The sequence below is a fragment of the Symphalangus syndactylus genome, chromosome 20 (genome assembly GCF_028878055.3).
Source record: "Symphalangus syndactylus isolate Jambi chromosome 20, NHGRI_mSymSyn1-v2.1_pri, whole genome shotgun sequence".
NCBI classification, from domain to species: Eukaryota; Metazoa; Chordata; class Mammalia; order Primates; family Hylobatidae; genus Symphalangus; species Symphalangus syndactylus.
The window spans coordinates 61,897,081-61,911,599 of record NC_072442.2 but is presented as its reverse complement, the minus strand read 5'-3'; the positions used below and the strand labels follow the sequence as shown (position 1 = coordinate 61,911,599).

At 53.1% G+C, this 14,519-nt stretch overlaps 1 protein-coding gene across 1 annotated transcript in view; it reads right to left on the bottom strand.

Annotated features, from left to right (window-relative positions):
* Positions 1-14,519, bottom strand: part of PITPNM3 (PITPNM family member 3) — a 105,985-nt gene that overhangs the window by 46,679 nt on the left and 44,787 nt on the right. Inside the window, exon 4 of the mRNA XM_055258732.2 lies at positions 6,374-6,421. Coding sequence (XP_055114707.1) covers positions 6,374-6,421 — 48 coding nt within the window. The remainder of the gene's footprint in view (positions 1-6,373; positions 6,422-14,519) is intronic.

Below are 14,519 nucleotides of genomic sequence, written 5' to 3'. Positions count from 1 at the left end.
GACCCAGCTGGGGATAAATTGGGGCTCAGTTGGTGGCTAGGAGAGAGGCTCAGTAGAGGATGAAGATAAAGGGCCAGACTGGAACTAGGGTTGGGACTCTGTGGACCATTGCCAGGTCTTTTTCTGGGGACGAGAGGAAGTTCACAGCCCCACAGAGCATCTGCTCTAATGTGTGGATGTGGCTGTGGGAAGACCCTCCCCGCACGTGGGACAGCTGCCTGCTGCCCTCACCCCTGCAGCTGATGCCAGGCGCTGGCCCTGGAAAAGCCATGAGGCGACCAGCATGGCTTTGGGTCACATGTGTCAGGTGGCTGTTGTCATCCACACAGGCCGGGTCCAACTTTGAGGGCGAAAATAGACAGGTCTTCCTGCTGTAGAATCTGCCCCCACAACCCATCCTGCATGGGGGTGGGGCAGAGGGAGCCTCCTCTCAACTCGCACTTTCCCACCCTGTGCACTGCGGAGCCCTGCACCTCGTGGAACTGCTGAGACTGGAAGGGAGAGGCATGGAGAGGGTGAGACAGCCGCAGGTCTCCTGGGAGAATGTCATGCCTCCTCCCACCAAACATTCCTGGATGGGGGTGTGGGCAGAGGAAGGGGAGTTACTGCCCTTTGAGATAACAGCTCTACCCTTTGCCTCTTCTATGGTGGTGGCATATTGCAGCAGGAGGGGTGGGCCGGGCTTGTTGGATTCAGCACGTGTGAGCCCAGCAGCCATGAATGGAGCCGCAAGGGCAGAGGCCAACAGTGCGGGGTCCAGAGGGACCCCGGTCCTTCCCACCGTTTGCTGCAGAGGAGCTGCCTCTGTCTCCTCCACAGAGATGGATGGGATGCTCAGGCTTCCCAATTAGCCCACAAGAAAACTGTGCTTAGAGAGTCCATGCTCCTCCCAGCGTCAGCATGGGGAAATGGGAGAGCTGACGGGAAGAGGGGAAAGTGGGCGGGTAAGGTCGTATGGAGGCAAGGTTCACGCTTCGTTGGAGAGGAGCTATGGGAGGGGAAGCAGGGACTGTGAGAACCAGGCTTGCCTCCTCCAAAGGTCTCTCTGACACTCTGAAGGGAGGACCAGAGTGGGTGAGACGTGAGGCAGGGAGGCAGGGAGGCAGGGAGGCAGGGAGGCAGGAAGGCCAGTGCACAGGAGGATGCAATGGTCCAGGAGAGAGAAGATGGGGCCTCAACTAGAGAAGGGATGGGGACAGAGAGGAGTGAGTGGGTCTCATAGCACTGCTGGAGGCTGAATGACACTAGGAGAGGTTGATTTGACAGTGGATGGTGCTGGAGACAGAGAAGTCTAGAAGGCTTCTGGCTTGGATTCATGGAGGATGGTGCCATTCACACTGGATGGAAGCACAGAAGGAGTGAGGTTCGATGGAAACACACAAGATCCCTGAGTCCCTACAGCCAGCACAGTGGCAGGTGTGGTGGGAGCACTCTGGAAATGGTCACTGGGCTAACTAATGGAGCAGCATGAACAAGGCAGAAACAGAAAGAGGCACAGACAGAGGAAGCCAGGGAACAGAGAGGCAGCAACAGAAGACCCTGAGAATGTCAGAACCAGGAGGGACTCCATGAACAGAAAGATGGGACCCCAGGCAGGAGCTGAGACTGCACAGCAACTCAGCAGGAGGTCACCCAGGTCTCGTCCCCCAAGTCCAAGGCCCTCTCTCTTCTCTGCGCCCCCACCGAGCCCCCACACACAATGGTTCCCTTGGCTTCCTCTAGTTTGGTTTCAAATATCAGGCTCACGCCAGTGACAGCAGGCTGCCAGGCCGCCTGCCCAACTGCACAGTGAAGGCTGGGGCTGCCTGACAGCCACCGAGGAGAAAGTGTCCAAGACACCCCTCCCCGCATAGCCACTGCAGACAAGCCCCTGCAACCTCATACCTGCGCATGCCCTGAGAGGCCCATGGAAGGCTCCCTCCCCACGCTCACAACCCAAGAGGCCCCGTGCTCTCTGGCCGGCTCATGTCCTCCTCTCTGGGGACTCCAATGCTTGGGGAAACACTGCTGTGACAATGGCAACTGAGGCAGCTGCAGGACCAGCAGAGCACCAGAAAGACTGAGCCCCACTTGATAAGATTCATCATCACATGGGCACCAGGTGTTCCAGCTTCCAAGACACATCCGTCCAGTAACAAGTGAGAACAATCAGAACTTTCTATCTACCCTGGGCGGATCCTAGTATCTCACAGATATCATCTCTGGTGCCCTCAGCAACTCTAAGAAGTAGATGGTATGGCCATCTTTTCTTTTCTTTTATTTATTTATTTATTTTTATTTTATTTCTGAGACAAAGTCTCGCTCTGTTGCCAGGCTGGCGTGCAGTGGCACAATCTCGGCTCACTGCAACTTCCACCTCCTGGGTTCAAGCGATTCTCCTGCCTCAGCCTCCCAAGTAGCTGGGATTACAGGCACATGCTGCCATGCCCAGCTAATTTTTTGTATTTTAGTAGAGATGGGGCTTCACCGTCTTGCCCAGGCTGGTCTCGAACTCCTGAGCTCAGGCAATCCACCCGCCTCAGTCTCCCAAAGTGCTGGGATTACAGGCATGAGCCACCGCGCCCGGCACGACAGTATGGTCGTCTTTCCACAACTGAGTAAACTGTGGCTCAGAGACATCAAGTAACTTGTCCAAAATGTCACAGCTACTAGACGAGAGAAGCTGAGTGTCAAATCCAGGCCTTTCCACTCTGCAACCCCAGACACCATCACACCACTCATAGGATGTTCTGACTCCTGGTTCCAGGGCAACTTTTACCACCTCGCAACTTGCTTTTAGTGAGTCTTCAAAAACCCAGTGGAACTATTAAATAAGATAATTTGCATGCAAGTATACTTTATGTGGAAAAGCGCCATTATAAATGCAAGCCATTGCGATTCTTCTTTTTTTAATTCAGGTCACAGATTTTTCTTCTGCCAATTTTGCATTAAAAATAAACAAACACATTACCATCAATCACCACCATCATTTCATAAAAGAAAAAGCATTTTAATGCCAAAACTGGGCAAGACATAATTGTAGAATTATGTGAAAAGGAGTCCTCTCAATTGAATACACTCAACATGATGGAAAAACACATTACAGTATTATGGTTTTTCTCACTGCTGAAAATCTTGGGTTCATTTGGGCATCCCCAACCTAGACGACCTCCAAGGTACCATTTCAGCTCCAAAATTCATCTGCACATATACTGTCATTCTTTGCTAAATAAGAATACTCTTTTTTTTTTTTTGAGATGGAATCTCGCTCTGCCGCCCAGGCTGGAGTGCAATGGTATGATCTTGGCTCACTGCAACCTCCACCTCCTAGGTTCAAGTGATTCTCCTGCCTCAGCCTCCCCAGTAGCTGGGATTTCAAGCATGCACCATCACATCTGGCTAATTTTTGTATTTTTTTAGTAGAGACGGGTTTTCACTATATTGGCCAGGCTGGTCTCAATCTCCTGACCTCAGGTGATCCACCCACCTCAGCCTTCCAAAGTGCTGGGATTACAGGTGTGAGCCACTGCACCCAGCCCAATAAGAACATTCTTAAGGAGCAGAATTTGATGACAGCCTTCAGCAATAGAATTCTAACTATTTAAACACACATTTTTCTTCAGCCAGGTCCAGAGATCACTAAACATCTCATCAATTCAATTGTGTCTGTGGAAAACAGAGCTGTGGTTTGGCATCCTGGAGACAAGCTCCGCGTTGCGCGGCTGTTTTTGCTTCGCGGCTGCCGCTGTCTCCTCTGGCCAGGTGCTCAGAAGGGGAGATGATGGTTCTTTTTTTTTTTTTTGAGATGGAGTCTCACTCTGTCGCCCAGGCTGAAGTGCAGTGGTGCCATCTCGGCTCACTGCAGGCTCCACCTCCTGGGTTCACGCCATTCTCCTGCCTCAGCCTCCCGAGTAGCTGGGACTACAGGCGCCTGCCACCACACCCGGTTAATTTTTTGTATTTTTAGTAGAGACGGGGTTTCACCGTGTTAACCAGGATGGTCTCGATCTCCTGACCTCGTGATCCACCCGCCTCAGCCTCCCAAAGTGCTGGGATTCCAGGCGTGAGCCACCACGCCAGGCCAGATGATGGGTTCTTTTCCTTTCCTGCATTCCTGGGGAATGTGGTGACACCCCTATATTCATCATGCTTGTTATTTTATAATGTTTTGACATCTCAGGGGCCTCGCTGGCCAGGAAGAGACTGCCCCTCCCAGAGCTGGCTAATTCCTAGAGGTAATAACCACTCCCTTTGAGGGCACCTTTCATAGGCAAATGAACCAGTCCCAAACCCATATCCCCAACCACCTTCTCTAACTCTCACCCACCAAGCCAATACTTCCCTGGCCCTAAATCAACCCAGGGCCAGCTACCAGACAACGGTACACCAGCCCTAGAGCCTAGAGCCCAGAGCCCTCGACATGCACATCAGCCAGCCCTACATGGTTCTCCTGCTCTGCCCTGCCTTTCCAGCAAGATCCCAACAAGGGCTCTGGGCCTTGCAGCTTTCGGGAGCCCAGTCCACTCTGCCCACCACCTCCCTGGGCTCAGGCCTGCAGCCACTCTGCAAGCTCTTCCATACCTCAGTTGCTATTTTCTGACGTGGAGGCGCCTGTGACACCAGCCTTCCTATGGCCTGGAATCCAGCCTTGAGTTGGATTCCTGGCCCTTCTGTCTCCTGACCAAACCAAGTGCTTCCCCCGTGGCCCAGCATGGTGTGGAATGGCCCCATCTCTCAAAACCTGAGCTGAAAATCTTCTGTTGATGACATGAGCCTCTCCACATGCTCAGTCACCTCTACATTAAAGACCCGCAGGTACATTTTAACACAGTCCCCTTGTGCTGAGCTCAGTTCCTTACACCCCTATGAGGGCTCAGGAAAGAGAACTGCCCTCTCTCTGCCCTGCCCTTTCCATGGTCTGATGCCCTTATGGCCTGGGCCTTGGGGTGCCCCTGACAAAGACATTCACACCTAGCAGCCCCTGAAGGGCTTTGTCTATGAAATTGCCATTGAATGTTAGAAGCAAAAAAAGGTTCTCCGTGTAGGGTGTGGTGGCTCATGCCTAAAATCCCAGAATTTGGGGAGACCAAGGCGGGCAGATCACCTGATGTCAGGAGTTCAAAAGTAGCCTGGTCAACATGGCGAAACCCCATCTTTACTAAAAACACAAAAATTCCCCGGGCATGGTGGCCGGCACCTGTAATCCCAGCCACTCGGGAGGCTGAGGTGGGTGAATCACTTGAGCCCGGGGAAGCTCAAGAGGTTGTGGTGAGCTGAGATCGTGCCATTGCACTCCAGCCTGGGTGACAGAGCAAGACTGTCTCAAGAAAAAAAAAGAAAAAGATTCTCCGGCAGGGGATGCCTGTGCACCCACTCAAAGCTGGGTTCCAGGCCATAGGAAAGCTGGTGTCATAGGTGCTTCCACTTCAGCACAGCAACTGAAGGATGGAAGAGCTTGCAGAGCAGCCACAGGCCTGAGCTCAGGGAGGTGGTGGGCAGAGTGGACTGGGCCCCTCAAAGCTGCAACCACAGATCAAAGGAGCAGGAGAGAGAAGTCAGGAAAGTTCTGAGCACAACCCCACCCCAAACACACATGGAATCCTCTCCGGCCCCAGCCACATATGGAAGTCAATACTGCCAACAGCAAAGACATTTGGCCCAGACATTGGCCACTGAGTCCTCCCAGAACGTCCAAGGAAGACGTTCTGAGGTCACTATGGCAACAAATGGCCACATCTCGACCAAGTCTTTCCCAGGTCCAATGCTGTGCTCATCTCTCTGAGAAAACACAGGGGGAAGGAAACCTGGAGATGCCTGTGTAACACAGAGGACAGGGACTCAGCCACAGGGCCATGGGATCTGCAGAGAGGTAGCCTCTTCATGGAGCAATAATGAGGATCATCACCCCGGGCACATCCAGGAATGAGGTGTCTCTGAACCTCATTCAGTCATGTCAGTCACCATGGCACCACCAGTGGTTCCTGGAAGTTGTGTCACCCAAAAGTGATGGGCACAGGGGCCATGTTCCCCATCCCCATCCTCCTGTCTCTGTCCTCATGCCATGATCTCATCTGCTCTGCTGAGCTCACACTCCCAACCCACCAGCCTCCCACCCCTCACTCTGGCCCTATGGAGTCCCCAGAGAGGGGGACATGAGCTGGCCTGAGCTGCCCAGTGATAGGAACTCAGGAACCCGAGGGGGCTCAGTTCATGGGTTAGAGATGGCCCAAACTCAGGCTGAGTGACCTCAGGCCCTCCGGTCCTGCCTGCAGGCAAGATGGCAGGGATCCTGCCACCCTTCCAGGCTCTGAGTGGATGAGAGGGGACCCAGGCTCAATGAGCTTGGACCCATCCAAGGGGAAGAAATGACCCCACGGGGTCAGGCTTGACTCACGCTGCTTCTCCTGGAGGATGCTGGATGTGCACGGCACGGTCCCTTCTCCTGCAGAAAAAGAAAAGAAACATAAGCAGATCCTTGTCACTGTTGCCAGGCACTGTGTTTCCCACGGAGGCTGCTTGGAGCTGCCTCTGGCCCTCAGTCTAGAGCTTGGGATGGGCAGAGGTATCTCCTACCTCTCTGCCCTGCCCTGACCTAGCTCTTGGCCCTTCATGCCACACCCGATGCCATTTCTGGGGAGAGTACAGCCTGGCTCCTCTGCGTCCTCAGGCCTTTCCACTTCGTCTTGTCCTCCAGCTCCTCCTCTCCTCCCTCCTCTATAAAGCAGCGGCTTCCCAGGAGCTGCCTGCCTCTCTATACTCACTCTCTCCTCCGAGGGTCCGCACTGAACTCCAAGCCCACAAACCACTGCCAGGGCTCTGCCTCTGGCCCAGGCCGCTCTCCTTAGCTCTGGATCTGCATATCCCACTGCCCCCCAGACGTCTCCTGTGGCCACTCCCAAACACTGCACACTCCCCATGACCAACGCTTCCCTAGAAGTCTACAGCCCCTCCCAAAATGTGTCTGCGGCTTCCTCTAGGGCCCCAGTTCTCTGAGGAAGGGTTCCAAGGCACAAAGCGAAGTCACCTCCTGGTCTCCCCAAGGGACTCGAGAATCCTTCCCCATGCAAATCTACCTCATTTCTTCCCCTACAGAACTGAAGGGCAGCTCCAGTCTAAGAACCTCTTCCATCTCTGTAGCCCACACTCCAGGGCCTGGTGGATGACTCCGCTCCTGACCCCATGCCTGCCTCTCACATGAAACTTCTCCAGATGCATCCATCGGAATCCGTCACTCTGTTTCTGCCACCCTCTGCCTGCCAGGGCCACCTTCATGGCCCACATCCCCTGAATCCTGGGATCATGGCCCCCGGGCTGTCTCAAAAGCAGGCAGGGGTAAACAGTGGGAAGAGCATCCAGCTGGAATCTGGAGACTGACTCCATTTCAGGCTCCCTCTGGCCTGCTGTGTGACATAGGCACAGCACTCTCCCTCTCTGGGTTCATTCCTACAAGATAGCAGGGATCCAGTGCTCACTAAGAACCTCCAAGTCCTGAAAGCCCTTGAGTGACACTGCATTATGATTGGATACCTGGATTCAAATGCCAGCTTCTTCACTTACGAACCATGCACCCTTGGGCAAGTTACACAACCTGTATATGCCTCAGTCTTCCAATCTATAAAATAGGGATAGTACTGGTACTTGCCTCGGAGGGTTGCTGTGGATAGTAAATGATTACTATATGTAAAGCTGGCTGGGCCTGGTGGCTCAGGCCTGTAATCCCAGCACTTTGGGAGATGGAGGCGGGCGGATCACCTGAGGTCAGGGGTTTGAGACCAGCCTGGCCAACATGGTGGAACCCTGTCTCTACTAAAATACAAAAACTAGCCAGGCGTGGTGGCGCATATCTATAATCCCGAAGCTACTCGGGAGGCTGAGGCAGGAGAATCGCTTGAACCCAGGAGGTGGAGGTTGCAGTAAGCCGAGATCACGCCACTGCACTCCAGCCTGGATGATAGAAAGAGACTCCATCTCCAGAAAAAAAGATGAATAAAAAAAATATATATGTAAAGCCTTCAGAACACAGTCAGGCACCAAACAGGTGTTCAATAAGTGAGGATGGCTCTGAGTCTCATTTTATTTACTTGTTTACTTCTAACAATTGATTCAAGACCTCGGCCCTTTTGTCTTCAGCATGATCCCAGGTGGAGCCAGATAGAGAGAATCAACGGTTAATGCTAGATGCCAGCTCACAGCACTCCCCAGACCCAGGGGCCGTGACAAAGCCTAGGCCCAAGAGGGGCCCAAATAGAGAACAGAGACCTGGACACGGTCATAGAGCAGTCCCCACACAGCACAATCGGATGGATGCAGACTGTTTCCCAGGTGTAACAGCAGCACAGATGTGGACAGAAACAAGGAATGACCCAGTGTCCAATACACAGGTCAGGGAGTGAAGACCAGCACCATGTCTGGGCACCAGCTAAAGCCCATGAAACTCTGGTGCCCCTAAAGAAAGTCAACTTTGACCACCCAGCAGAACCTGGGCCTAGCAGAGAAATTAAGACATAAAGACATACATTCAAAAAACACCTTCTATGGGCCAAGCCCCATGCTAGGGGCTGTGGGGGATACAGAGTGAGTGAGGAGCAAGAACACCTCTGTGTAGAGAAGCACATGGCTAACTGCAATGAGAGGCGAGACCAGCAGAGAGAGAGGGGGAGGGAAAGATTCATTCTGACTGAGGACTCCAAGGAAACTCGTGCCAGAGCAGAGATTTCAGTTTTGACAGTAGAGGAAAGGGCATGGCATTCCAAGCAGCCAGCAAGATCATGTTTATGGAATGCCAAGTTCAAGGCAAAGCGGGGGTGTGAGAGAGCATGGTCCTGGGAAGGAAGGCCATTTACAGATAAGAAAACCAAGGTCTGAAGAGGTGAAGGAGCTTGCAGACTCCTCCAAATCCAAACCTCCTGCTTTTTCTATCATACTCCACCTAAAACCAGCTGCATAATGAGGAAGGCCTCATGCAAAAAGGAAATGCCGGGCCCCTTGTTCAAACATAAAAAAAACAGTTGCTAAAGGTACTAAAATATAACATTTTTCCTTTCCCTGAGGATGCTCTAAAACCTGTTATGGTGTTTTCTTTCTTTCCCTCCCTTCCTTCCTTTTCTTTTCTTCCCTCTCTCTTTTTTTTTTTTTTTTTTTTTTTTTGATGGAGTCTCATTCTGTCACCAGGCTGGAGTGCAATGGTGCGATCTCGGCTCACTGCAAGCTCCACCTCCCAGGTTCAAGCGATTCTCCTGCCTCAGCCTCCCAAGTAGCTGGGACTATAGGCACCTGCCACCACGCCCGGCTAATTTTTGTATTTTTACTAGAGACGGGGTTTTACCATGTTGGCCAAGATGGTCTCAGTCTCTTGACCTGGTGATCTGCCCATCTCGGCCTCCCAAAGGGCTGGGATTACAGGTGTGAGCCACCGTGCCCGGCCGGTGTTTTCTATTTGCTACTGTATTTCCTCACGCCCAGGGAGACTTGAGGGATGAGTGCAGGCCCTCCCAGGCCCCAGGGTCCCTGCTCCTTAGCTTGGCACACACACACAGGCCCCACCAGCACCCAGGATCCCCCTCCTGCCAGCCACTGGGCCAACAAACCATGCTGTGAGTGACAGTTGGAAAGTTGAGCCAAGCATGCGCCCCTCCCACAGGACTGCTGGCCCCATCCAGGGTAGACAAGAGTATTGCAACCTCCATGCTGAAATACACTAGTTGAGCGAGAGGTTTTTCCCTCTGAATCACCCTTGGAATGCTCTATGGCACTGCCAGCCCAGGGTGGGGATAAGCTGCCTCGCTCCAAGACATGGTGGAGTAGGAGCACGTAACCTCAGCCCTGCCTGCACCCAGGCTCTGGCTTGAAGGGGGGCCAGAGGCTGTCCATGGGCAGGGGGAGGGAGAAGAAAGCTGGGTGGGTGTGGAGCTGAGAAGCCAGAGGGCAGGAGAGCAGGAGGCCAAGATCCCAGGAGGCTTCAAGGCGGCAGGAGGCAGGACCATGTGACAGCCGCCCACCAAGTACCCCCGCACATATGCACCGTCCCATCAGACTTCACTTACAAAACACAAACTTGGCCAGGCATGGTGGCTCACGCCTGTAAACCTAGCACTTTGGGAGGCCAAGGTGGGTGGACCACCTGAGGTCAGGAGTTTGAGACCAGCCTGGCCAACACGGTGAAACCCCGTCTCTACTAAAAATACAAAAATCAGCCGGGTGTGGTGGTGCACGCCTGTAATCCCAGCTACTAGGGAGGCTGAGGCAGGAGAATCACTTGAACCCGGGAGGCAGGGGTAGGAGTGAGCCGAGATAGTGCCACTGCACTCCAGCCTGGGCAACAGAGTGAGACTCCATTTAAAAAAGAACAAAAACAAAAACACAGACTTGAAGATAACACCATTCGGACTTCAGAACAGCAAACCCAATACCTGCGGCCGTCTGGAGCACTGGCCCTGAGCCCTGACTATAACACAAATGCTTCTGGCATTTCTCGGGCATCTACTATGTGTCAGGCCCTGGAGGAGGGGAGGACTCCAGCGCAGGGAGGGGCCAGGTCTGAGTCATTACCTCCACATTCTCATGCCAAGCCCGTAGTTGGTACTCACGGAGACAGTTTATGAGTTCTCCAGACCATCCAATACTTTCATTACCAGGGTGTAAATATGACTTAGCCTGGGCAGGATGTCCAGAGGTGGGGAGGTGGGCAAGTTGGGGAGGTGGGCAAGGATGAGAGCTGGGGTTGCTGGGAATGCTGGGGTTGCTGGGAATGCAGAGTTGAGAGGCCGGAAGAAGCTCAGGGACCCAGGTGGGAAGAGGCCAGGAGGTGAGTGTCCTCAAAACGCCAGTGCACAGGCTTCACGTGGGTTAGAAGAGGGCAAATGTCAGAAAGGAGGTCGGAGCCAAGCTCTGGGACTCCTCGAAGCCAGCCGTGAGTACGGCCTCAGCTGCGTAAGCCTTGAAGGCTGCACCTGGGCACGCAGGTGCTTTCTGGCTTGCCTAGTGCTTTCCCGCACATGAAATCCTTCGCTTCCATGCCTGTGTAATAAGGCTGCTGAGCCTCAGTGAGATAGTCACTTCCCCAGCATTGAGATCTGGTCCCTTGGACACCCCAATACTGGCAAGGGCTCTTCCCACAATTTCACCCCGCCTCCTATTGGTGGGGGCTTCCTGGAGCAGGGGCTTCCCAGGACGGCTCAGGCAGCCTGGGTAGTGCTTCCTGGAGAAGGAAGGCATGGGACAGGGGAAGGCTGCCACAGTCAAGGGCTGAGGGGTGGGGAGGACGGGAGCGGAGAAGGGGACATTTGCAAGGGGTGCAGAGAGGATGCGTCCAGAGGCTTGGGGACTGGCTGGTGTTTGCCTCGGGCTTCGTCTCTCCTGCAGTGCAGCCTGAGCCAGGCATCCCAGGGTTCCCAGGGCTGGTGAGGCCACCGACGGGGTCAGGAATAAGCCTGCTGTTTGACAAGGTAAGTGTGGGGCCCGGACAGCAGGAAGCTGGGCTTGCCTGCCCAGTCCAAGCCAGCTCCATCTTCCCTGGAAACCGCCAGCGAGGGAGGAGCCAGCTTGAACCTGGCTTCCTGATTTAGCAGGCTCCCAGGACGAGGGTGATTAACCAACTGTGCAGCTGGCTCAGCTGCCACCTAAATGAGACCCCACTTAGCCTGGAGCTTTGCAGGGCTCATGGGCCTGACAGCTTTGCCTCTGCCGGAGCTTGTTTCAAGCAGAGGAGCTGCCAGAAACTCCTGCAGACAGGATGGGCTACACGGAGAGGGCTAGGAACTGGGAAGGCAGAGTTTTGTCACACACCCCAGGCTCTGGGCCCCACGAATCTTGCCTGTCCTGAACTCACACAGCCCTGGAAGGCTGAGCCACATATCTTTTCTGACAAGATACTTCCGAGTCCCACTAATGGTTTCCTGAGTGATTTTATAACTCTTCTTCCAAGCCCCTTCCAACAAACTGTGAGTTCCCCAAGAGCAAGAGAAGCAAAGTGTGTGGCCAAGAACAGAAACACTTTCGGCAAACTTCTGAAACAGGAGAGCCTTCCTGCGTCCAACTGGAGAGTTGGTGGCTGCGGGGAGAGTGATTCAGACAGACGGGGCCTTGGAGAACAAAGAATTGGGAATTCTCCTCCTGATAAACCAGAAAGTGTCAGGGACAGCCCCTCTGGAGCAGAGACGGGAGCCGCTGAAGCCGGAATTTGCCCTGGGCTCTCCCCTTACTGGGCATTGGGAGCCCTGGCCAGGCTCCAGGCCAGACTGGTGACTTTGCTCATGAAGCCTGGCTGAGGAGGGAAGACCTGCATGCTCCCTCCCTGCTCAGGCCACTCCCAACATGGAGCCTCCCCTGCATGCTCCTCCCTGCTCAGGCCACTCCCAGCATGGAGCCTCCCCTGAGCTGCAGGTTGAGACTCACGATCATTACCCTTCACCTGGCCCAGCGTAAGCCCCTACAGTCAGTCATTCCCCAGCCCCTCCTGTTCTCCTCCACATTGGCTTCTAGAATAATCTTTCTAAAAAGTGGCTCTTCACTCCCCTGCTTAAACCATTCAGTGGATCCACAGAGGCACTCCCGAGAAGGCCCCTAACTCCTCAGCCTGGCATTCACGGCCTTCATCTCCAGCTTTTCCACCCCTGCCTCTTCTCCAAGACCTCCCATCCCTTTTTACCACCCCCTAACTCCACACCTCACCCCCAGCCCAACACTTCACACCCCAACCTCAGTCAGGACAAACTCCCCAAATCTCCCTGCTTCCCATACCTTTTATTCTGCGTCTTTCCCATGTCTTTTATTTCATCCTATGGTATGTTACATTGATTGATTTTCACATACTGAATAACTTTGCCTTCCTGGGCTAAATTCCACTTAGTCCTTAACAAATCTTGTCATCTCACTATTCTTTTATGCTTGGGGTTTTTATATCTCTTCCAGGACAATTTATACTAACAACCTATGAGCTGTCACTTAAGGAATGACAACCTCATAGATTGTCCAACCTCAGGACAAACTCCCCAGATGTCCCTGCTTCCCTCACCTCCCTCCATACCTTTGTCCCTGCAGCTCCCTCTGCCCTCATTGGTCTGTCCCAACCCCAGCAAAGCCTCCTTAGCTCCTCATGTGACAGCTCCAGCACTAACTCCTCTTTGAGCCCTCTGTGCCTTGTTCCCCATCTTGTTAGAGCAATTAGCTCACTGGTCTGTCACTGCCCCACCCCCGTCTGGGAGCCGGTCAATTCTGAGTCCACTTCTGAGTCATCTGTGTGTCCCCTGCGGTGACCAGCACAGGGTCTGACACAGAATAAGTGTCCATTACTGTGCATTGCATGCATAAGTGAGGGAAGGAATGCATGAGTGCACAGTGAGCCCCTCATCGCTTTGGGCTCAGACAAGGAGGAAAGGACACACCCAGAAAAGCACAGCTGTCAGCAGAGTGGTCCGTGCTACAGACAAGAGACCAACTCAGCTGTGCTGGGCATGAGGACAGTGGTCTGGGAGAGGCTGGAGTATCAAGGAGGCTTCCCAGAGGCAGTGCATGGGATTGTGGGAGCTAGAGATGAAGCCAGGGGAAGAGCCGGGGCAAAGGCAGGAAGCTGATGAGCTCTGTGTGAGCCCAGGGATCTCTCTGCAAGCAGTCCCCTGGCCATTTGACTAGGATACAGTGGGGGTGGAAGAGGAGGGGAGGGATGGCCAGGAAGCCATGAATATCAGAATCAGAGATAACCTTGGGATTACTGGGTTTAGCAACAATTTGACAGCCCCTTTATGTCCCTCATGGTAGCTCTTCCAGGGCTGTTTGATTCCTGTAGTGGTAGGAAACTTACTAACTCTGGAAATTTATGATTGCTAGAAGGAAGGCTGGAACCACATTGTGGATGGCCTTTGGTGCCAGGCTGGGGGATCTATACTTCATACTGCAGTCAACAAAGACCTACTTGCCAATTTCGTGGCAGAATGATAGGACTGGATTTCTATTTTAGAAGCATCGTGGTAGGATTGGATAAAGATGGTAAACTGACTACACGATCTAGTCTTTTTCTCCTCCTCCAGATCCCTAGAAAATGACATCAAGCATTTTCATGTGAATTAATCTTTAGTAGCACTGTAAAATAAGAAGTGTCCTTAGCAGACCAGAAACTGTGTGGCATCCCCAAAAGTTAGAAGTTAGAAAATGACATCAAGCATTTTTATGTGAATTAATCTTTAGTAGCACTGTAAAATAAGAAGTGTCCTTAGCAGACCAGAAACTGTGTGGCATCCCCAAAAGTTAGAAGGCAGAGAGATCTAAGGAGGGAGGCAGGAATGGTTACATAATTTTCAGGGCCCAGTGTAAAATGAAAATGTGGGTCCCTTTGTTCAAACTAATTAAAAATTTCAAGATGGCGACCGTACAGTAGAAAATCAAGTGTGTGGAGCCTTGTGTGACTGCAAAGGACAAATGCCCATAAGGCTAGCCCGGGCGAAAGAAAACCATAACCTCAAGCCTGCAAAGAAAGGTCTGTGGCTTGGCCAGGCGCGGTGGCTCATGCCTGTAGTCCCAGCACTTAGGGAGGTGGAGGTGGGTGG